The 24,394-nt window shown below is 47.7% G+C and overlaps 1 protein-coding gene across 7 annotated transcripts in view; it reads left to right on the top strand.

The window, feature by feature from the left end:
- The window catches only part of UBA3 (ubiquitin like modifier activating enzyme 3), a 73,941-nt gene extending 49,792 nt beyond the window's left edge, over nucleotides 1-24,149 (top strand). For all 7 annotated transcript variants that reach the window (XM_029601074.1, XM_029601072.1, XM_029601075.1 and 4 more), the window contains 4 exons: nucleotides 846-946; nucleotides 13,227-13,290; nucleotides 13,384-13,438; nucleotides 23,324-24,149. In XM_029601074.1, the coding sequence (XP_029456934.1) occupies nucleotides 846-946; nucleotides 13,227-13,290; nucleotides 13,384-13,438; nucleotides 23,324-23,412 (309 nt within the window). In that variant the 3' untranslated portion in view covers nucleotides 23,413-24,149. The remainder of the gene's footprint in view (nucleotides 1-845; nucleotides 947-13,226; nucleotides 13,291-13,383; nucleotides 13,439-23,323) is intronic.
- Nucleotides 24,150-24,394: the final 245 nt, after the last annotated feature.

Genomic DNA, 24,394 nt, shown 5'->3' with positions numbered 1-24,394 from the left:
TCCCTTATTTTTTTATAAACCCCCAATCCAGCTCAGCCATTGTAGTGATGATCCTTGGCCAGGCCAACAGACAATAGCTCTCTTCAAAGCCCATTTGTTACTGCCCATTTGTTACTGCTGAGACTCCCATCTCACACTGCCTGTGAATGCTGGCTCCACAGCTGTCTCAGGGAACAGAAGAAAGAACCTGAGAATTGAACTGTGTCCTTCTCATGGCAGAGTGCGGCACTGCCACTGAACCCCTGCACTAGCCCAGTCAACTTCTTTTAGGAAAATAAATTTAGTGGGACAAATGTTTAAAAACACGAAATTCCAAATGGTCATAAAACTAGGACTATTTTGGTCTATCGCTGATTACACATGGGCTTGGGATGTCATCCCAGCTTGACCCTACTCACCTACCTATACCCAGTGTGGAATCCAAGTGCCAGAACATGGAGACAGTACCGAGATAAAGTAATGTAATCACTGGATTTTTGTTTCTTTAATTAAAAAAAACTTGAGGATTATACTGCTTTGGCAGTTCCAGCCCTGACAAACTGAGTTTAGTTTTCTGTCTAATTTGAAAGCTTTGTATTTCTGTAGTTGGCAGAAGGCAGTTAATGCTTAATTTCTTAGCTTAGTGATATTTAGTGTTACTTTACTTTCAAGAAATAAGCATGGTCACTGTTGTAAATGAATTAGAGAATAAAGAAACAGCCTACAAGCAGTCAAGTATCTATGCCTGGGAATTGGGATATTCCTTAGCAGTGGGACTGGAATAATTGGGCAGAATTGCTGGACCAATTAGTTTGTATCCACCATTATCTACTTTGTTACTAAGTTTCTTTGAACATCTTTTGTAGGAAAATTGTCCAGCTTGCAGCCAACTCCCCCAAAATATAGAGTTTTCACCATCGGCTAAACTACAGGAGGTCTTAGATTATTTGACAAATAATACTTCATTGTGAGTATTTAATCATTTAAAAATCTGCTTTTGTTTGAAAGTTATTTCTTAGAAATCCCATTTCATTTCATATAAAATCTGTTTCCTTATACGTACCCAGATCAGTCCAGATTCCTGGGTTTTGCCTCCATTCCAGCAGATGGAGACAGAGAAAGCTTCGTAGGCACCTCCTCTTAACCCGGTGTGCTACCTGCATCTCTTCAGTATTTCTCTGTCTCCAGCAGATGGAGGCTATGCAAAACCTGTGGTTTTGTACCTGAGTTTAAAAAAAAAAGAAAAGTAGTAGGGAATTAGGTATGCTCCTGGGACAAGCAGAATGGTAGTCCTCACATGTGGGTGACATCATCCGATGGACCCCGGCACAGAAAACTTTTGTCAAAGTTTCTAGATACTGAGCATGCCCAGCATGCCACTATCTGCACGTTCACGCGAGGTCCCCCTTCAGTCTCTTCTTTTCAGCGGTGCAGTTGCCTCGCGATTCATGGAGCTCCACTCTTTTCTTGTTTTTTGCTAAAAAGTGTCTGTTTTCCCGGTTCTATCGTCTGGTCCCCCTTCGCGGTCGGTGCCTTCTCAGTATGATAGGTTAAAGTTGCTGTTTTATCGCTTCTTTGTGGTCAATTCCTGACACCTCGCCTCTTGGTGACCATCGGTCATCGACTGCACGCCAGATAACTTTTATGGTGTCGACTGGTTTTTGTTGGTGCCCACGGACCATGTCCATCACGGATCCGCATGAGGTTTGTATCCTCTGTCTGTGGGTGTCGCCTGTGTGATTGGATGACCCCCAAAAGCCATTGTGAACGACTTGATAAGATGGAGAAATGTTTTGGTTCTTCCAAGTCTGCTCCATCCACACTCATGTTGGAGTCATTGACACCAAGAGGTAGCGGGGAGCCCCTTGATTCGCTCCATCTCGCTGCTACTCTTTCACTTCTTCAAAAGATCGTGGGAACAGTGACCAATTCTCCATGGTCTCACTGATGTCCCGAACATTGGGATCTTCCACCTCGGCGCCAGGGAAAGATCGGGGCGAGCACCATGGGAGATCCTGCAAGCATCGACATCAGTTGCCGTCGGCGCATGGCTCCGGTTCTGGTGCAGTACTGCGACGGCTGTACTGCCACCGATGTCCCTGGGAATCCCAGGCGTTTCCCACCGATATCGATGCTGGGTACCGTGCCACCTCGGAGACCCAAGGAAGAGCCAGTGACACCTTCTCCCCCTCCTTCAATCCTGGCCTCACCGGACTTTCAGACCACGGTGCTCAGAGCTCTTCAGGGTGTCGAGCTGGCTGTGCTACCGGCCTCTATGCCGGTGCCCGAGCTCCGCCGTCTATCCTAGCACTCCTGCTTGAGCATCTGGACGTCCTTTTAGGCGCCATACCAATGCAACCAGTGCCCAAGGGGCCTTTGATCCCCCAGGGGAGTCGTCTATTTCCGTGGTGCCCTCGAGGCCTCCGAAGCCATTGGAGCCCAGGGCTGATATCCCCCACAGGCCTCGCCCGCATCGCGCTCGCCCTGGTGAGGACGGAAGTGCCTTATGACCCATGGGGGGGATGATTCCACGGAGTCTGTCTCCGACTACTCAGATGACCCCCTCTCAGAGCCTTCCCCGCCTGAGGAAAGGTGTCTGTCTCCCCCTGAGGATCTGTCCTTTGCGGGGTTTGTCAGGGCCATGGCCAAGGCTATCTCCTTCCAACTGCTCACGGAGGAGGATGCGCGACACAAGATGCTGGAAGTACTCCAGTTTGTCGATGTTCCTAAGGAGATCATGGCATTTTCCAGGACCCCACCTCCTTCGGATTTGGGAGCACCTGATCTCTATCTCCCTTGTCAATAGGAAGGCGGATGCCACCTATTTGGTGAAACAAGCCGTGAGGTTCGAGAAGCGACACCTCCTCCACCAGTCAGTGGTTGTAGAGTCCGCCCTCAAGAAAGCCCGATGTTCCCGTACTCACGCCTCTGCCCCTCCGGGGCAAGAAGATAGGGAGCTTGATGCCTTGGGCTGCAAGGTCTTCCAGGGCGCTATGCTTATTGCCCAGATTGCCGCCTGCCAGTTGTACATGACTCAGTACAACCGTAATCTATGGAAGCGAGTCCAGGATCTTGCAGAGACCCTACTGCAGCAGCAGAAGGAGGCGCTCTCCGCTATTGTCCTGCAGGGCTTCAAGGCTGGCAAGCACGAGGTGCAATCCACCTTCAACGTCTTTGAAACTACAGCTCGTGTAGCCACCGTGGACATCGGTGCTCATGGGATGGTCTAGCTCAGGGCTTCTGATCTCTGTCCAGAGGTGCAAGAGAAATTGGCTGACCTCCCCTGCATCGGTGACAACCTCTTTGGGGATAAGGTCCAAGATGCAGTGGCCCAGTTGAAGGACCACCATGACACCCTTCAACAGCTCTCCGCTAGTGCTTCTAATGCCCCTTCTTCTGCCAGGAAATCATCCAGGCCCAATTCCAGAAAGCCCTTTTTCAGGCAGAGGGAATATTATCCTCCGGCCTCCCGAGCTCGCACACCACAAGCTAGCTCTAGGGGCTGCCCTCGCCAACAGCGAGCACCCTAGTCCTCAGCCAGCGCCCCTGCAAGCCCCAGCTATGGAGTTTTGACTGGCAGTGAGGGAGTACGAATTAGCTGAGCATACACCAGACACCAGATCCCCCAGTGGGAGGCAGGCTCCTCAGCTTCGACCATCGCTGGGAGGAGATCACCTCAAATCGATGAGTCCTTGCCATGGTTCATCAGGGGTACTGACTCAACTTCAGCCAACTCCCAGGTACATCTCCCCCATGTCCATACTGGGGTTCGTCCGCCCAGCAGGACATACTTCGGACAGAACTCTCCCCCCTTCTCGTAGCAGGAGCGGTGGAGCCTTTTCCTTACCCTCAGCGGGGCCAAGAGTTCTATTCAAAGTATTTCCTTATACAAAGAGGAGCATCCCATCCTCAACCTCAGGGCATTGAACAAGTTTCTCTTAAGAGAAAAGTTCAAGATTGTCTCTCTGGGTATGCTGATACCTCTCCTCAGAAGAGGAGGCTGGCTCTACTCCCTTGATCTCAAGAAGGATCACATAGCCATCTTCCCCAGCCTCAGAAAATACCTCTGTTTCATGGTGGGGAAGACACACTATCAGTACAAGGTGTTGCCTTTCGGGCTGGCTTCCACCCCTCATGTCTTAACCAAATGTCTAGCACTGGTGGCTGCGTACCTCCAGCATCATGCAGTTCATGTCTTCCCATACCTGGATGACTGGTTGGTCAAGAGCAATTCCCATACAGGGGCCCTGAGTGCTTTGACCCTACAGTGCGAACGCTGCAATCCTTGGGGTTCGTGATCAACTACCCCAAATCTCAACTCCGCCTGTCTCCTCAGCTGGACTTTATAGGAGCCAGGTTGGACACGGTGCAGTCCAAAGTGTTTTTGCCTCGCGCCCGGGCCCTTGCCCTCCTCTTGCTGGCTACCTTTGTGTGCAGCAGCCGGCTTTCTGTTCCGCTTGTTAGGCCACATCGGTCCATGTTACCCCTCTCGCATGCTTGCACGTGCGCGGGGCACAGTGGACCCTGAGGATGCAATGCCAACAGGCCTCACAGGACCTCGAGACTTCTCTCTCGGTCAAGGAGCCTTTGAGGACATCCCTGTCCTGGTGGGACAGTATCTCCAACCTGCAACAGGGAATTCCCTTCCAGACGACATCACCTCAAGTACTACTCACAACCGATGAGTCCCCTCAGGGCTGGGAAGCCCATGTGGATGGCCTCCACTCATAGGGTCTCTGGACTGCCAGCGAAGCCTACTGCCAAATAAATTTCTTGGAGCTTTGTGTGATTTGCTACACTCTGTGGGTGTTGAAGGTGTACAAGGAAGTCCTGATCAGGACGGACAACCAAGTGGCAAGGTGATATATCAACAAACAGGGAGGCATGAGGTCATTTCTTCTCTGTTGCGAGGCGGTGCATGTGTGGTCCTGGGCTCTGTCGCAGGGGATGTCCCTCTGGGCGACATATCTGCCTGGGACGCTAAATGTACTAGCGGACTGGCTGAGCTGCTCCTTTCAGCCACACGAGTGGTCCCTCAATGTTCCATCAGTGGGTTACCCCAAATGTTGATCTCTTCGCCTCCCCTTGAAGACCCTGCTGAAGCTTCAACAGGACGGGGGGACACCATGATCCTTGTGGCTCCGACAGATGTGGTTCCCTCTCCTTTGAGATCTGTTGATCAGGGATCCCATTTGGCTGGGGACTGCACCCGATCTGATAACTCAAAACCAAGGCACCCTGTGCCACTTGAACCTCCGGGCGCTGGCCCTCACAGCATGGGTACTAAGAGCATAATTCTCCAGCCCCTGAACCTTTCAGCCAATGTCTCCCAGGTCCTGGTGGCCTCTAGGAAGCCTTCCACCAGGAAGTCCTACAGTTTGAAATGGAGACAATTCTCCATCTGGTGTGTGGGGCATGCACTGGTTCCATTCACGTGCACCCTTCCCAAACTCTTGATCTACTTGTGGCACCTTTCAGAGTCTGGACTTCAAACCGGCTCAGTCAGGTTCCATCTCAGTGTGGTTGGTGCATACCATCTAGGTGTCGCAGGTGCGTCAATATCAGCGCAGCCCTTGGTGGGTTGTTTTATGAGGGGCTTACTTCAGTTGAAGCCCCCTCTTTGGCCCCCCTACTGCGTCCTGGGACCTTAACATTGTCGTGGCATGGCTCATCCGTCCTCCCTTCAAGCCACTGCGTTCTTGTGATCCAAAGTTCCTTACCTGGAAAGCCATTTTCCTAATGGCAATTACTTCGGCTCGTAGAGTCAGTGATCTTCAGGCCTTGGTCACGTACCCATCCTACATGAGGTTCTTTCATGATTGTATGGTCTTGCAGTATGCACCCTAAATTTCTGCCTAAGGTACTGACTGATTTCCACGTCAGTCACTCCATTGTTTTTGCCCTCCTTTTTCCCTAGGGCTCATTTCCATCCAGGGGACTGGGCTCTTCATACCTTGGACTGCAACAGGGCCTTGGCTTTCTTTGTGTCTTTTAATCTCAATAGGTTGGGTATGGCGGTGGGTAAGCAGACGTTATCCAACTGGCTGGCAGACTGTAATGCCTTCTGCTATGCGCAGACAGGCTTTCAGCTGACTGGCCACATCAAAGCTCACTTGGTGTGGGCCTTGGCGATGTAGATGGCTCATCTGCGAGCAGTTCCCATTGTCGAAATTTGTCGGGCCGCAACATTCATGGCTCACTACTGCTACTGTCCTGTCACCCATCCTTGTCTACTGCTTAGACAAGGATGGGTGACAGGACAGTGCATTTGGTCAGTCTGTCCTGCGCAATTTTTTCCACACCTGAACTCTACTCTTCCAGCCTAGAGCCCTTGGTTGATGCCAGGCAGTCTCCTGCCAACCAGCAGAGCCACAGTTGTGTTGTGCCCGTTTTTTTTTCCTATTTCAGAGACAGCCTGGAGCTTGGTCTTCACCCACATGTGAGGACTACTATCCTGCTTGTCCTAGGAGAAAGTGCAGTTGCTTACCTGTAACAGGTGTTCTAGGACAGCAGGATGTTAGTCCTCAAGATTCCCACCTGCCACCCTGTGGAGTTGGGTTCTCCTTCCAGTTTGTTGTTTTATTTTTCGATCGTATTTTTCTGTGTTACGAGACTGAAGAGGGACTTCGCTTGGATGCGCAGATAGTGGCATGCTCAGTGTGCTGGACAAAGCTTCTAGAAAATTTGAAAAAAGGTTTCCGTGCTAGGCTCTGTCGGATGATGTCATCCACCTATGAGGACTAAAATCCTGCTGTAAAAAAAAACAAACAACAACAAACTGGAAGGAGAACCCAACTCCATGGGGTGGCGGGTGCAATTCCTGAGGACTAACATCCTGCTCTCCTAGGAGAACACCTGTTACAGGTAAGCAACTGTGCTTTCTTGGACGTTGTTTAGACTTTCCTCCCAGGAGGTTGGCAGGTCCTGGTGGGACCATCCCTTCTGGTAGTAGGTTGAGGACGAGCAGGGGTTGGGGACCCCAAATATGCTCTTTTGGAAACACCGGGGGTGACGGTGGCCCAGCTCTCTCCCCTTCAGCGACGATCGTGGGAAGCCTCTGCTAACCTTCTTCAGGGAAGTAAACTTTTTTCTTTCTTATCAGTAAACTTTATACAAAAAAAAAAGTAAAAGTAAGGAGAAGCGGTGATTGTTTTGTTCCAGCGCTCATCCCGTTGCTGGGGGCAGGAGTAGGCAGGGCACTCAGTCAGTCACGAGGCTTCCGATCCTGTTTTGATGTTTTTGACGTCTGTTGCGCAGTCAGGCCATGCCACATGTGATCCGCAGCTTAGTGTGCAGGGGGCTCTGCTCTCCACTCTCCACGGGCGGCCAGTGCTCCCACTGCCTCTCTGGTGGGGAGGGTTCGTCGGGAATCTGTGATGACAGGTCACCAGCTGCTATAGGGGAAGCGGCCGACCTGTTCCCAATAAGCGCGGGAATAGCAGCCATCTCGAAAACTTTCACAGCTGCGGAGGGGAGAGCGGCAGGGGGAGGGGATTTCCTGCAAGTGCTGTCGCTGGCCGATTCTAGCCTCGAGGAGGCTCGGGGGGATCCTGATTTCCTGGAGAGGGATTTGTGTGGTCCTTCTCAATTTTCCCGGATTTTATCCTTTTATTGCACAAAGCATATCTGGCCAGTCAGGCCAAGCCAATTTGGTCCTCCAGGCGCAGGCCCCCTTAGGGTCCACTCAGAAAGGTGCCTAGGTACCAGGTGGGTTTCGTCCCGGGGCGGTTGGCGGCGGACAATGTCCGGCGGATCATTGATATTATTGATTGGGTACATGCCGAGAGAATGCCAGCTATCCTTCTCTCCCTAGATGCGGAGAAGGCATTTGATCTAGTGCACTGGCCTTTCCTCTTTCAGACACTAAACACCATGTCCTTTGGCCCTTCTTTTCTGACTTGGTTGGAAAAATTGTACAACCATCCTCTGGCGCGAGTCAAGGCCAATGGCAGCTATGGCATGCCGTTTGAGATCCAACGTGGTACCAGACAGGGATGCCCTTTGTCCCCCTTATTATTTGCCCTCTTTCTTGAACCCTTTACAACGACCATCCGAACCTCGCGGGGAGTGGTGGGAGTGCGGAAGGGGGAACATCATTTTAAGATATCCCTCTTCGCAGATGACGTGATGTTCACTATCACAGACCCAGGGTCCTCCTTGCCGCAGATCATGTCCGAATTACAGCGCTTTACCTCTGTGTCCGGTATGAAGGTTAATTATGACAAATCAGAGATTCTTAATCTCACTATGCCGCCTTCGGAGGTGCAGACTCTGGGGCGCCAATTCCCCTTTAAATGGGCTACCTCGTCCCTTAAATATCTGGGAGTCCGACTAGGCTCTACAACTAGTCAGTTGTATAAGCTAAATTATGATCCACTAGTGCAAACTATCCGTAAAGATTTAAATAACTGGCAGCATCAGATGCATTCCTGGCTGGGTCGTCTCGCTATCGTCAAGATGAATATCCTGCCCAGATTTTTATATTTTTTCACCACGATACCAATTTTTTTGCCTAACTCCATATTGAAGAAATGGCAGCAGATGTTATGCAGTTACATCTGGCGCAAGCGGCCTCCACGGGTGGCCAGGGCAACGTTATATCGACCTAAATCTCAGGGGGGTGTTCAGTTACCTCATTTATTGTGGTATTATTTGGCGGCGCAGCTTCGAGCTTTGGTGGCACTCCATCGCACTACTGACATCCCGCAATGGGTACTGCTAGAACAGGCATTGGTAGGGATGGTTCCCTTATCGGCTCTCCCCTGGCAACCCCCTTTGACTGGGGGATATATTCAATACACGCCATTTGCTCTTCGCACCACCCTTAGGGTGTGGCTTCACTGGAAAGCTAAGTTGGTGGGACCAGAGCGATATTTCACCATGACTCACCTTAACACTAATACGGTTTATTCCATTCATGACACTTCCGTGACTATGAAAAGCTGGGTGTCCGCCGGCATTACAAGACTGGTACATGTACAGCGTCAGGGGACACTGTGCACTCTAGACCAATTACGTACCCAACGGGTGTCGAGTGGTGGGGATTTTTTGCATTACGCCAAATTATACCACTTTGTTAAGCGTGGATTGAGGGGGGGTACTCTCAAATTGACAGGTACTTTGTTCGAAAATTACTGTAAATATGCTTCCTCCATTAGAGGTGTCATCTCCAAGATCTATGGCCTTTTCAACGGGCTGTTGACAGATACCCCACGCCATCGCTTGTTATGGGAACAGGATCTTCCCTGTCACCTGGATGACACTGACTGGGATTCTATTTACTCCCTGGCTCACAAATGCTCGGTGTCGGCCAGTTTACAGGAAAACTGTTATAAATTAATTTACCGCTGGCATTATACCCCAGAGCGTCTTCATAAGTTTAAACCAGCACTATCCAACCAATGTTGGCGGGGCTGTGGTCACCTTGGTACCTACTACCATATTTGGTGGGAGTGCCCTAAGGTGGCGTTAGTATGGCGGGCAGTATTGGATTGGCTCTCAGCCCTGGTCCTCGCCCCGGTGTGCGCTGAACCACAGCACGTACTGCTCGGCCTGCCCTTACCCGATCATAAAAAAGACACACAGAAATTTTTGTTACAAGTCTTTATTGCTGCACGTACAGAGATAGCTTTCCACTGGAAGGAGGCCAATACCCCCAGCTTAGCTAAAATTCAATATAGACTTCACACATACTACCAACTTAGTAGACTCACTGCGGTGTGTAGAGACCAGTTGGCGGCGTTTGAAAGAATGTGGGGCTCCTACATCAAGTGGTTAGAACTCCAGAATGTCTCCCCCTAAACGGATGTCACCATTATTGTTGGTTTTGCCCTGGACTGCTCCATCCTTGCTACATACTTTTATTACTGGTCCCTGCTGGGCTGTCCCCCACTATATCCCTTTACATCCTTTCCTTTGAGCCCTTTCCTCCCTTGCCTTGTCCCCTTGCTATTTGGTGGTCTCACTACGTTTTATCTCCCAGGCGAGATTCTTGCATAATTTTTTTTTTCTTTCCCTGATGGATATATATTACCAGTGTATGGGGGGGTGGGGGGTGGGCTGACGGGGCTGGGGTGAATGTATAAATGGAAAGTTCGGTCACTATTGGCTATGACTGTCTTGTTTCACCTTGAGGTGGATGGTTACTAATACGGTACATTTTTTGTTTTTGACTTCCGTATTTATTCATGTTTTTTCTGTGCTAATGTTATGTATCAATGTTTTGCATTGACTGATAATAAACTCTTTAAATACAAAAAAAAAGAAAGGTGCCTAGGTTGTCGGAGACACCGGTGGCCATAAGGTTAGAAGTCTGGCAATGCAGGGGACCGCAGATGATTTTTCCTCAGAGGAGTCCGACCAGGACTTGTTCTCAGAGGATGGTCCCCTTGGTGTCTCTCTTCCTAATAGTGGTCTGGATCAGGAGGAAGAGCCTGGGAATGATCCTAAGGTCATTCGTCTATTTCAGAGGGAAGAGCTGTGTCCTATGTTTCTACATGTCCTGGCAGAGTTGGGAATAGCGGTTCCATAGGAAGAGCCGGACTAGGACACAGTGGATCCAGTCATGGCTGGTTTGAAGGGCCCAACTAGAACTTTTTCTTTCCATAGGATGGTCAAGCAATTGATGGTCAGGGAGTGGGAAACTCCGGAAACTGGTCTTAAAGTTAGTAGGGCTATGGATAAGCTTTATCCTTTGTCTTAGGAGACCTTGGAGCTCTTATGGGTGCTGAAGGTGGATGCTTCCGTGTTGGCGGTTACTAAGAGAGCCACCATTCCGGTAGCTGGTGCAGCAGCTCTGAAGGATCTGCGGAACAGGAAGTTCAAAGTGCATCTCAAAAAGATTGTTGAAGTCTCTGCTCTGGGCATCCGTGCTGCAGTATGCAGCAATTTTATGCTTCGGGCAAGCCTGAGATGGGTGCCGCAATTACAGAGTGCCAGGGATCTCTCGCCCTAAGATTCCGAGCAGGTGGAACACTTAGAAGCAGCGGTAGCTTACGGTGCCGACACTTTATATGATCTTATTTGTACCTCTTCTAGGACAGTGGTCTCTGCGGTCTCAGCTAGGAGGCTCTTGTGGTTGCAAAACTGGTCGGCAGATGTTTTGTCAAAGGCGCAGCTGGGGGCATTCCCTTTTAAGGGTAAGCTCCTTTTGGAGAGGACTTGGAACAGTTGATAAAGCAGCTAGGAGATAAGGTGCACAAGCTGGAAGACAAGCCTAAAGGGCCAAAAGGTTTTCTGCTGATTCGCTTTCGAGGCTAAAGGCGTTTCCAGCAGAGCAGGGCTTCGGGCACAAGCCAGAGATAGACTTTGGGGAGGTTTCAGTCCTGGTCCTAGTCCTATCGTGGATGTAGAGCGAACCAGGAAGGCTCTGGCCAAGGGCCTAGCAGAGCCAAATCCTCATAATGAAGTGAGGCTGACCCACTCCTCGATCCAAGCCATCGGAAGTCGGTTGACTCTTTTTATGAGGAGTGGGTCAAGATCACATTGTACCAGTGGGTTCTAAGCGTGATAGAACAAGGCTACACTTTAGAATTTGCTCGGCCGCTAAGAAACCTATTTGTGGTATCTCCCTGTGCTTCTCCAGCAAAGAAACGTATCATTCAACAGACCATCCAAAGGCTAAGAATGATGGGGCCCATTGTTCCTGTCCCCCAGGAGGGAGAGGGGAGATGGAATGGTATTCCATTTATTTTGTGGTACCAAAGAAGGAAGGGACATTTCATCCAGTTCTAGACTTGAAGAAAATAAACATGGCTCTCAAAGTTCCCTGTTTCAGGATGGAGACTCTCAAGTCTGTCATAGCAGTGGTGTGAAGCAGAATCTGCTGGGACTATCAGAGATACCTCAGATTCATGGTCCTTGGGAAGCATTTTCAGTTTTGCAGAACTATTTTTGCGGATTTCGGGTTCCAGAGTCTCTCTGAGGATGGTTCCATCTTTTCTGCTGAAGATAGTTTCAGCGTTCCACTTAAGTCAGTCAGTGGAGCTTCTGGTCTTTACAAATCTAGAGATTGGTACGCCTCTTGCAAAGGAATTAAGACGCTTGGATGTCAGAAGGGCTTTGTTGTGCTATCTGGAGGTCACTAACAGTTTCAGGTTGTTAGATCACCTTTTTGTGCTTATGGGGTGGTGCAAAAAAGGGTGAAAAGACGGCAAAGGCCACGATAGCGCATTGGTTGAAGGAGGCTATTGGTTCTGCATATATCTATTGCGGTCATCCCATCCTGGAACGGTTAAGGGCTCATTCTACCCGTTTGCAAGCAGCCTTTTGGGCAGAATGGCAACTGGTTTCGCCACAAGAGATTTGCAGGGCGGCTACTTGGAAGTCTTTACATACCTTTGCCAGGCCCAAGATGTCAGCAATTTTGGTGAAAATGTTCTACGAGCGGGACTCTCTCAGTCCCTCCCTGGTTAGGGAAGCTTTGGTACATCACAAGAGTCTGGAGTGATCTGGGATCATACAGGAAAAGGAAAATTGATTCTTACCTGCTAATTTTCATTCCTGTAGCACCACAGATCGGTCCAGATTCCTACCTGGTGGTGAAGAGGAGTTTTAGAGAGCCCGCTCGATCGTTCTACTTTAATAATTCTGATTAATTCTGAAGAATGGCACAGGTTTCCCATTGGTCCTTTTACGAAGCATTAAACATTTACTAGCAATTTTCCTTGTCCTCTGCTCGTTCCGAGGAATATAGTAGAGTTAATTGGTTGAACGTTTTGTTAATGTTTTTTATGCTTGGGTACTGATTAATACTGAGGAGATGCAGGTGGCACACTGGGTTAAGAGGCAGTGCCTTCAAAACTTTCTCTGTCTCCATCTGCTGGAAGGGAGGCAAAACCCAGGAGTCTGGACTGATCTGTGGTACTACAGGAATGGAAATTAGCAGGTAAGTACCAATTTTCCTATATTGATGAAGAGAGGACTTAGGTAATAGATGCTCTACTGAAAAACTCAGAAACCAGAGGATATTATATGTTGCTGAAGGGAGGGAGGCTCAAAAGAAATGCAAGAAAAACACTTTTCGCTGAGAAGGGTGGTAGTCAAATGGAACACACTTTCAGCAGAGGTCATAGGAGACAACATAGTGGCAGAATTGAAGCATGCATGGGATATACACAAAGGGATCTTAATGGTGGAGTGAAGGAGGTGATCACAGATTAAGTAAGACCAGTGTCAGCATGGGTACAAATGGATAGACTGGGTGAACCAAGTGGTCCTTTTCTGCCAACCTATTTTATGTTTCACAGGCAAATGAAATCTCCAGCTATCACAGCAACATTGGATGGGAAGAATAAAACACTTTATTTACAGGTGATCAATTCTGGTTCATTTTTTGCAAAGTAAAATTCATCATTTCTGTGCTTGAACTAACACTGGCTTAAAATAAAATATTCACTTTTGCAGACTGTAGCCTCAATTGAAGAACGAACAAGGCCAAATCTCTCTAAAACACTGAAAGGTACTTATTATGCAATTACTTTAAATCAGATTGGAAATACAGTCTAAATTATGAAAGCAAGCCCCCCCCCCCCCAAACAAAACCATAGAGCCCTTTGATTTGTGGAACTGATTTGACCAACAAATGCCAGTCTATCAAATTTCTGAGAATGCAGGTATATTTTTGGGTTGCTTAGTATCACAGTGAACTATCGAAAATGGAAGAAATGCTCTTGTGAGACTTAGCTACTTAGCTAGGAATAGTTTCATTCCAAGCACCTCAAATGGTTTGCTGTATACAGATTGTTCACTCATAATGATAGCCATGTCAAAGGTATAATTTACAGATGGTGGGAACATACTTCAGCTTTACATATTTATACAGAATACAAGATAGCCCCCCTCCCCCCAAACAATACAAATATTATGAATGACTGCTGATACTCTTCAGAATTCTGTGCCTAGTTAGTCAAAAGGTGCTAGACTAGGTCTGTCAAGTGAGGATAGCATACTTGGAGACAAACGTGGAATGAGTTTCATCCTGCTACACCAGTCCAGTCCAAAACAGATGGGTTGTGTCCCCCTACCAGCAGATGGAGGCATAGCACATAGATTTCTCTGTAACGACATTGCTACTATGTATAGGTAGTGTAGCAATGAGAAAATCCAGTATTCCCCTGACAAAGTACTGAAACAAACTACAGCAATTAAGTTATGAATTATAAACTTCAAACATGTTTCGAAGGAGAATCCTCTTACATCCCGCCATCTGTACAATAATGCTGGCAGAGAAAAAAAAAACAGAAAAACGGACAGGGGATTAGGAAAGATGATTAGCTAAGAGGATGAACAATTCCTCTGAAATCTATACATCTATCTGGCAATAATGTCCTATGATTTCAGCCAGGAGGATGCTGCACTGGTGTAACAGGATTCATGAAAAGAATCAGCTAAAAATGTCTCCTAATTCATCCTCCTACACCAGTCCAGTCTAGCATAAAACATATGGGAAGTACCCAAGGCCATCTACATAGGAAAGAAATAAAGGTCACCTTAAGAACCCCAGCTCCATAAGCTGCATCCTCCTTGGTAAAAACATCTAATCTGTAGTGCTTCACAAACAATGTAAGAATGACCAAGTAGCTGCCTTGCAAGTGTCCTCCAGCACAACAGCAACCACTTCTGCCCAAGAAGAAGATTGTGCCCTAGTGGAATGAGCATGAATATTCTCAGGAGCCTGCTGGCCCTTAAGCAGACATGCCAAAGCAATCATGTCCTTGATCCATATAGCTATAGTAGATTTAGAGAATGCCTCACCCTTACACAGTCCTCCAAACAAAACAAATAGCTTATCTGTTCTGCGAAAAGAATTTCCTAGCATGTAGACAGATGGACTCAGGTCCAGTGAGTTATGCTCCCCTGCCAGTAGATGGAGAAGGAGCAAGCTGATGTCCTGCAGTGACCCCAGCGTGCCAGTATTCTCCATCTCCAGCAGATGGTGGACGGATCTCCCTAAGGGGATTGCTTCGGTTTTTTTTAGAAGGAGAAACTTGAATTAAGGAAAAGAAAGCCATGTTTTCCTGCGGTGATACCTAAAGGGCCCGCCACCAGTTGAGAATTCCTGAGTCGCGATTCCACCTGTAAAGGTGGTCCCTCCGGCTATGCCTCTGCCTCCCTCTTCTGTTCCGGAGCCGGGGCTGCTTGCTCCAGGTCTCCGAGAAGAACTGAACCGGCTGGTTCAGGAGGCCATCGACAAGGCGATGCAACGTTTCCAGGTTCCACCGGCACTGATTGTGGAGCCTGTCATCGACCTGATTCCAGCAGCGCTAGCACCGCTGCTATCCAGAATGGAGGCGCTGATGGCCGCCCTTCCACCGATGGATCCCGGGTCTCCGATGCCTCTGATGCCCTCCCTGTTGACAGCTTCATCGGAAGGAGAAACACCGTTTCGCATCCCTCCATCGGGAGTTTTGCTTCAGCCATCGATGTTGATATGTCCCTCGTCACTGATTCATCCGTCGGTGCCGATACATCCATCGAGTCATCCATCGAAGCCCTCAATGCCTGCACCGGTGCCTTCGATGCCATCATCGGTGCCTCCAGCGATTCCTCTGATATTCTCGGAGCCTAGACCGGGACCCTCAGGTATCCAACCCCCTTCACTTCCTAAAGGACAGTCTGCTGATCCTTATGACACTTGGGGTGATGATACTTCAACAGACACCGATGACTTACCTTCACCACCTTCTCCCACTGAAAGTAGAAAGCGTTCTCCTCCAGAGGACCTCTCATTCATAAATTTTGTAAAGGAAATGTCTGAGTTGGTTCCTTTTCAACTGCAAACGGAACAGGATGATAGGCACCAGATGATGGAGTTACTCCAATTCCTGGATGCCCCCAAGGTGATCACCTCTTTTCCCATCCATCAGGTCCTTCTTGATCTCCTCAAAAAGAACTGGGAAAATCCTGGATCAATTGCTCCAGTACACAGAAAGGCTGACACTACTTATTTAGTTCAGTCAGCCCCAGGCTTTCAAAAATCCCAGCTTGACCACCACTCAGTTGTGGTAGAGTCGGCACAATAGAGGGCAAAAAGGTCAAAACCTCACTCGTCTACCCCGCCTGCTAAGGAACAAAAATTCCTAGACAACATTGGTCGACGAGTATTCCAAAGGGCCATGCTCATCTCCCGAATTGCTGCCTATCAGCTTTATATGACCCAATATAATAGGGTCATCTTTAAACAGATACAGGACTTCTCCGAGTCCCTACCTGAACAATTCCAAGACCAGCTTCAAACCCTTGTAAACAAAGGATTTGAGGCAGGCAAACACGAGATTCGAACATCTTATGACATTTTTTACACCTCTACCAGAGTGTCTGCAGTGGCTATTTCAGCAAGATGGTGGGCCTGGCTCAAGTCTTCTGACCTTCGCCCAGAAGTGCAAGAACGGTTGTCCAACCTACCATGTATCGGAGATAATCTGTTCGGAGAACAGATCCAACGAATGGTGGCTGAATTAAAAGACCATCATGAGACCCTCAAACAGCTCTCTTCGATGCCTTCTGACTTCTCCTCAAGACAGCCCTTCAGGAAGGACTCTAAGAAGTCGTTCTACCATCCAAGGAAGGCCTATTTGCCACCAGCAAGGTCTCGTACTACGAGACCTTATCAAACGTCTCAGCCTCGCCAAGCCCAAAAACAAAAACCACAAGCAGCCCCCCAGCCAGGACCTGCTTCAGGTTTTTGACTTCCGCTTGGAGAGCAGCAGCCAGAGTCCTCTGTCACATATACCAGTGGGAGGTCGATTGTGCCACTTTCACAATAAGTGGCAGTCAATCACAACTGACCAATGGGTATTGGCAATCATTGCTCAGGGTTACCATCTGAACTTTCTCGCCCTGCCACCGGACTCCCCACCTTTGCAGACGTGAAGCACATCCAACCACTCCATTCTTCTGGATCAAGAGGTCTCCCTCCTTCTCCAGTCAAGAGCAATAGAATACGTTCCGCACTTGCAGCAAGGCCTAGGGTTCTATTCCCGGTACTTTTTAATCCCCAAAAAATCAGGAGGTGTTCGTCCAATTTTGGACCTATGGGCTCTCAAGTACCTTCAGCTGGAAAAGTTCAAGATGGTAACCTTGGGATCGCTTCTACCTCTTCTACAAAGAGGAGACTGGCTCTGCTCTCTGGACCTCCAGGACGCATACACCCACATTGCGATAACTCCAGCTCCATCGCAAGTACCTGAGGTTTTAGTAGGCTCCAAGCACTATCAATACCGAGTGCTTCCGTTTGGCCTAGCGTCTGCACCACGAGTCTTTACCAAATGTCTCGTAGTTGTCGCAGCTTTCCTAAGAACCCAAAGTGTTCACGTCTACCCCTATCTGGACAACTGGTTAATCAGGGCTCCAACTCAGCAAACTGCTCGGTCGTCCCTCGATTTAACTCTACACACTCTCTAATTTCGCTAGGATTTCTAGTCAATTTCGAGAAATCTTGTTTAGTCCCATCTCAAAACTTGTCGTTCATTGGAGCAGATTTGGACACCTTGCAGGCAAAAGCTTTTCTGCCTCAACAACGAGCGTTAACTCTTGTGTCTCTCACTCACCAGTTGCAGTCTCAACATGCTGCAACAGTTCGCCAATTCCTCATCCTTCTGGGACACATGGCGTCCTCAGTCCATGTCACACCAATGGCCCGCTTGGCCATGAGACTCATGCACTGAACTCTCAGGTCACAATGGATTCAAGCTATTCAGCCTCTGTCTACCATTGTTCACATCACCGACTCACTCCATCTGTCTCTCGCCTGGTGGACAATTCAAGGCAATCTCCTCTAGGGATTGCCCTTTCAAGTTCCAAATCCTCAAGCCATTCTCACCACCGACGCTTCAAACCTCGGGAGGGGAGCCCACGTGGCCGATCTGCAGACACAAGGGTCTTGGTCTCCAGAGGAAGCCAAACACCAAATAAATTTCCTGGAGCTTCGAGTAATGCAATATGCTCTCAGGGCTTTTCAGGATCGCCTATCAAATCAAGTACATCTGATTCAGACGGCCATGTGGTATATCAACAAACAGGGAGGCACAGGCTCCTTCCTTCTGTGTCAGGAAGCTGCGCAGATATGGGCAGAAGCCCTCTCCCATTCAATGTACCTCAGGGCCACCTACTTGCCGGAAGTGGACAATGTGTTGGCTGACAAGCTGAGTCGTGTCTCTCAACCCCTCGGTAGCGAACTCAATCTTTCAACAATGGGGATATCCTCAGACGGACCTCTTTGCATCCCCTCAGAACCACAAAGTAGACAGTTTCTGCTCCCTCATTCGCAGCAAACACTCTCAGCCCAGAGATGCATTCTCCCTCTCTTGGGCAACCGGTCTGCTTTACGCATTCCCTCCACTTCCTCTTCTCTCGAAGACTCTCGTGAAGCTACATCAGGACAAGGGAACCATGATCCTGATAGCACCTCACTGACCACACTAAGTGTGGTTTCCAATACTTCAGGATCTCTCCATCCACAGGCACATTCCCTTGGGAAAGGACCCTCTTCTGATCACTCAAAACAACGGGTGCCTACGTCATCCCAACCTTCAGGCCTTGTCCCTGACGGCATGGATGTTGAAAGGTTAATCCTTAAACCTCTTAACCTTTCAGACCCAGTTTCCCGTTTCTTGATTGCTTCACGGAAGCCTTCCACAAGAAAATCTTACTCCTATAAATGGAAAAGGTTCACATCATGGTGCGCTTCTCAGTCCCTTGATCCCTTTTCCTGTCCAATCCCAAAGTTCTTGGACTATCCCTGGTATCTGTCAGAGTCAGGTCTCAAGACCTCTTCCATCAGAATGCATGTCAGTGCGATTGCCGCCTTCCATAAAGGTGTCGGGGATGACCCTATATCAGTACAACCCCTCATAACACGCTTTTTGAAGGGCTTGCTCCACATCAAGCCACCTTTACGTCCTCCGGCCCCTTCTTGGGACCTTAACCTGGTTCTCGGTCTGCTCATGAAACCACCATTTGAGCTGCTTCACTCCTGTGACCTAAAATATCTCACATGGAAAGTGATTTTCCTTTTGGCTATCACTTCAGCTCGCAGGGTTAGTGAGTTACAGGCCCTAGTTACCTATCCACCTTACACTAAACTCCTGCAGCACCGGGCGGTACTCCGCACTCACCCTAAATTTTTACCTAAGGTAGTCTTGGAATTTCACATTAATCAATCCATAATAGTACCTACCTTCTTTCCCAGGCCCCATTCCAATCCAGGGGAACAGGTTCTGCATACCCTTGACTGTAAACGAGCTCTAGCTTTTTATCTAGACCGTACAGTTGCCCACAGGAAGAGCACTCAGTTATTCGTCTCTTTCCACCCCAACAAATTAGGGCAACCTGTGGGTAAGCAGACTCTCTCCTCCTGGTTGGCGGACTGTATATCTTTTTGCTATCAGCAAGCAGGCATTCCTTTTCAAGAACGTGTTAAGGCCATGGCGACTTCAGTAGCACACCTACGATCGGTGCCGCTTCCTGTCATTTGCAGGGCTGCCACCTGGAGTTCTCTCCATACCTTCACAGCCCACTATTGCTTGGACAAAGCCGGAAGACAAGATTCCATCTTCGGCCAGTCTGTCCTGCGTAACCTGTTTCCAATGTGATGTACCAACACCCTTCCGCCTGCCCGGTAGGGTTCAGGATGCCCTCTACCAAATTCCTCCCCAGTTGTTGTGCCTGTTGCACGCCGTTGGGTATATTTGGTGCATGTTCGGACATCCTCAGCTCGGTACTCACCCATATGTGAGGACTACCATCCTTCTTGTCCTGTGAGAAAGCAAATGTTGCTTACCTGTAACAGGTGTTCTCACAGGACAGCAGGATGTTAGTCTTCACGAAACCCGCCCGCCGCCTCGCAGTGTTGGGTTTGTAACGTTTTATTTTATTTTTTGGCACTGCCTGTAGCTTTCAAACAAGACTGAAGGGGGACCCCTGCTGGCTGCAGGGTTAGTGCCATGCTGGGCATGCCCAGCAGGGGCCAGTCAAAGTTCTGGAAACTTTGACAGAAGTTTTCCGTGATTGGGCTCCATCCTGATGATGTCACCCATATGTGATGACTAACATCCTGCTGTCCTGTGAGAACACCTGTTACAGGTAAGCAACATTTGCTGTGCCTTTTGCCCGCACAACTTTTGAACTGTTTCAACCGCTTTCGCTTGGCACGAAAGTTGTGCATGTGCCTTGCCGCACTTCCCCGGTGCTTACTTTTTGTGCACATACATTTTTTAGTACAAGCGTTAGGATGCATGTTTACCAGCGCAATGGCGCCAGTAAACAAGAAGCTTTGTGTTGCCTGTCATATTAGGGTTTCTCAGCCTGACCTGCCTTCTAACGTGTCAGCGCTGTTCAGATGCTCAGGGAGCGTTGTCTTCCTCAGATTTTGTTAAGCCTGGCTCCTCCCATTCTGATAATGGTTTGGTTATGGCCTTGACTGGAGGGACGCCAGACCTTGTTTCTCCTTTGACTGGCTGCTCCGCAGGAGAGGGCAGTTCTGTGGGCCCTGCACCAGTTCTTTCTGGGCTTGGTTTGGACCTGGCTGCTTTTTCTTGGGTGCTTCTCAGTATTTTCAATAAACAAAAATGTTTTTAAAAAACTGCCCATCTACTTTGATAGATGATGTCAACTTCCAACATGGGTTGGAAACATTGAAAAGCATTGTAGTAGTTAACGACCTGGCTGAGAGAGGAGTGAAGCCAATCCAAGAATATCAGAACATTCTGACCAAGAATGAAAAAGAAAAGCAATTCATTGTGCAGTAAACACAAAAAAAAGTACCCAGATGCTACCAAAACTGGCCTAATGAAGCAGTAAAATCTGGTATCTTATTACATTTTTATTGTTATTATTTTCATTTTAGACATTCTTTTGCGACGTATGTATTTTTCTTTTGGTTTCAATTTTTGCCCAATCTTGGCTAATTTTTATTTCATGTAAATAACTGTATGAAGAAAATAGTTATAAATAAAATTGTCTTTCAATTATGCTTGACTATTATTTTCCCAAACAGCGTTTGAAAATGAAATACAAAAGTTTTAAATAAATACTTATTTTCAGTGAAATTTTAAACGTTAAGGCCTTTGGGGGTCACCTTAAAATAGTTCATTTGAACTGAAATTTGGCAAGGAGCACTTTTTCATATAGTGGAGCAAGATTAAAGGTTGGGAACAAAGAGTTTCAAAAGTTGAAAAATAAGGGCCACCCTAATCCCTATACTTCAAGACTGAGTGCATGCTGACCTGTATGGTACCTGAAGTATCTGTGCGTAGCTGACTTAAAATGGCTGCCACTGCTGCTAAAACTGTAGCGTCTGAGGCCTTCTCCTGCACAGGCTCTGAACGCAGAACGATTGAGAAAGGCTTTCCCAACACCAGTGGGATAGTGGCCAACATCTCTGGGCTCTTGGAGCATTCCCCCAGAATCTCAACTAGTCGCATACACATGAAGAATAAAGGCCCACCGGTGGTAGCAGGTCTTCTGCTCTGCAGAGGTAGCTGCGGTCTTGCTTCTCCATGGAGCCTAACTCAGACACACACCCCCCCCCCCCCCCGCCCACTCCCAGCACAGCTCTAGAAAAAAAACTGCCGCCAGAGTGTTTCTTCCCCTGGGAATACTTACTCTGCTTGGACTAGAGCCCTTTCAACAAATCAACCTCTCAGTTGAAGGTTCTCCTGTAAAAAAAAAAACAAAAACCGGCATAGACTTCTGTTCCTTTTTTTTTTTTTTTTTTTTTTAAATTCTGGGCAGAGCAGGGAAGAGAGGGAAGGGGGAGGGAACAGACCGAAGGAGTCTCTCACTAAGGGGTAGATTTTAAAAAAGAGCGCAATCGCATACTTTTGTTTGCGCAGCAGGCGCAAACAAAAGTACGCTGGATTTTATAAGATACGTGCATAGCTGCGCGTATCTTATAAAATCCTGGATTGGCGCGCGCAAGGCTGCCGATTTTGGGCAGCCTGCGCGCGCCGAGCCGCACAGCCTGCCTCCGTTCCCTCCGAGGCCGCTCCGAAATCGGAGCGGCCTCGGAGGGAACTTTCTTTCGCCCTCCCCTCACCTTTCCCTCCCTTCCCCTACCTAACCCACCCCCCCGGCCCTATTTAAACCCCCCCCCTTACCTTTGTCCTTCGATTTACGCCTGCTAGAAGCAGACATAAATCTACGCACACCAGCGGACTGCTGGCGCGCTGTCATCCGACCCGGGGGCTGGTCCGGAGGCCTGGACCACGCCCCCGGGCTGGCGCCACGCCCCGGTCCCGCCCCTGAAATGCCGCATCATTCGGCCCCCGCCCCTGACACGCCCCCTTAAAAAACCCTGGGACTTACGTGCGTCCCGGGGCTCTGCGCGCGTCGGCGGCCTATGCAAAATAGGCGCACCGGCGCGCGAGGGTCCTGCTCGCGTAAATCCAGGCGGATTTACACGAGCAGGGCTTTTAAAATCTGCCCGCAAGCCTATAAAAACAAACCACATCATTTTTCTTTTCAATTTTTGTCCTTTTTTTTTTTTTTTTTTTAAAGACAATTCTATGTCTCCCTGCCCCCATGCTCTGAAACGGGGAATCCTCTGAAGCAGATTCACTCTCCCGAATGTACAAGGGATTTGGCCCTAAGCAGCATCATTGCCTTCTAGAAATCCTGCTGTACCACTAGTGAGTCCCACCATCTGCTGGAGGCAAGAGTATACTGGGTTTCTCAGTGTCGCACCACTTATTCATAGTGGTGATGATGTCGTGGAGAAATCTGTGTGCTTTTCCTCCATCTGCTGATAGGGGGGCATAACTCATCTGTTTTGGACTGGACTTGACTATGGTAGCAGGATGAAATGGAAACTTATTTTAATTTAACATGGCTCTGTTAAACATCGGTTTCCTAAAATACAGGGTGGGATTAAGAAGATTTCAAATTTTGCAGGGATTCAAAAATGTATCTGTGGCTTTCACACCAGTGTGAACATGTACAAACCACAAAATGTAGTCACATTCCTGTTCCCCACTCCACTGTCTCAGCCCATCCTCTGGAGCTCCCTCACTCACCTCCTTTCCCTTTCCTGTGGCTCCACACTGCAATTGCTATCTCCCCCAGGCCCTTAGACTGTGTGTTATCCTCTTCTTTGCAACCCCATGTAAAACAGCCTACCTGCCATGAAAATTCACTTGAAATTTGTAGTGAGCCTATACAGTGATTTTATTTAAGCTTTGTTTGTTTCTCTTGAGATTGGAAAGGTTCTTTTGCAATTGCTCTTTTAGATTATGCCATTAGTATGTCAGATAGTGACTGGGAATTTTAGGCACTACATTTCTTACCCACTGTAAACACTTGTTTTGATAAACAGATAACTGTATCCTTTGGTCTCTCTTTCTTGCAGAGCTGGGTCTTGTGAATGGGCAGGAGCTTGCAGTGGCTGACATTACCACACCACAAACTGTGCTATTTAAACTTCATTTTACTACTTAATCCATCCACAGCAAGCTACATCGAAACACATCTGTAGAGCCTGTCAAACAAATGCTAGCACTGAATGGATGCTAAGGGTATCTTTAGCTCATGTCATTTTTAACATTAGTGTCACTGGAAGTTAGCAAATGTTTAACAAACGACCTGTATTTAGAACCAGACATTTGAAAGAAGTATTTATAAGAATGTTCATTAATGTACAGAACTTTATTTTGAAAAACTGAAAAACCACACAATGGTCATACAGTTAAATTAACCTGTGCTACTTTACAATTACCTGTAGTGCTGTGACAGTCAAGGGTGTTCAGGTCTCTGCTTGTGACTAAAAGCTTGCTCATGTTGGGGAAAGTTCCTTTTAAAGAAATTCAAGAAAGTACATTTAAAAATCATATAAATGTGCTAAATCTTATCTAACTGCACCTGGTTTTTGACAAGTATATGGTAAGAAAAGCACTGTATGGTTATATTTCAATAAACTTTTCCCTTCCTTTCACTAGGCAAGCAGATATCAAGGATCACACAAGATCAGTTGCTTTTGGCATTTGTATCTTAACAGTGTAATTAAACTGAAAAGACATCTGTATATGAAAAGCATAGAAGGTATTTTCACTGTATCTTACAGGCTATTGTGTAAAGTATTGCAATTGAAAGCCCATTGATCCTCAAGGATGGTGCTTTATTTCTAAATCATCATCACTTCTATGGTTAAAGTATTTATTAATAAAGATATAAAGAGATTGAGTAGTTTATGCTTTTTCTTGTTGAAAGTATATTGAAATTTTAAAACAATATTGCATTTTGCAAATTTGTACCTGACAGTAACAACCTTTTCTGTTTCTCTAATTTATCAGTTAGAAAAATAATAGATGTGAACAGCACTTGGAGCTCTTACCTCCCACCTCATAAAGGAATGTTGAAAGAATGTTCTTACTGATGTTTAACAGATATCATCTTCAACTATATTATCATAAGTCAATCCTGT

This window comes from Rhinatrema bivittatum, chromosome 4 (genome assembly GCF_901001135.1).
Source record: "Rhinatrema bivittatum chromosome 4, aRhiBiv1.1, whole genome shotgun sequence".
Classification (NCBI taxonomy): domain Eukaryota; kingdom Metazoa; phylum Chordata; class Amphibia; order Gymnophiona; family Rhinatrematidae; genus Rhinatrema; species Rhinatrema bivittatum.
The sequence above is the reverse complement of the archived record's forward strand: the minus strand, read 5'-3'. Positions and strand labels throughout refer to the sequence as shown.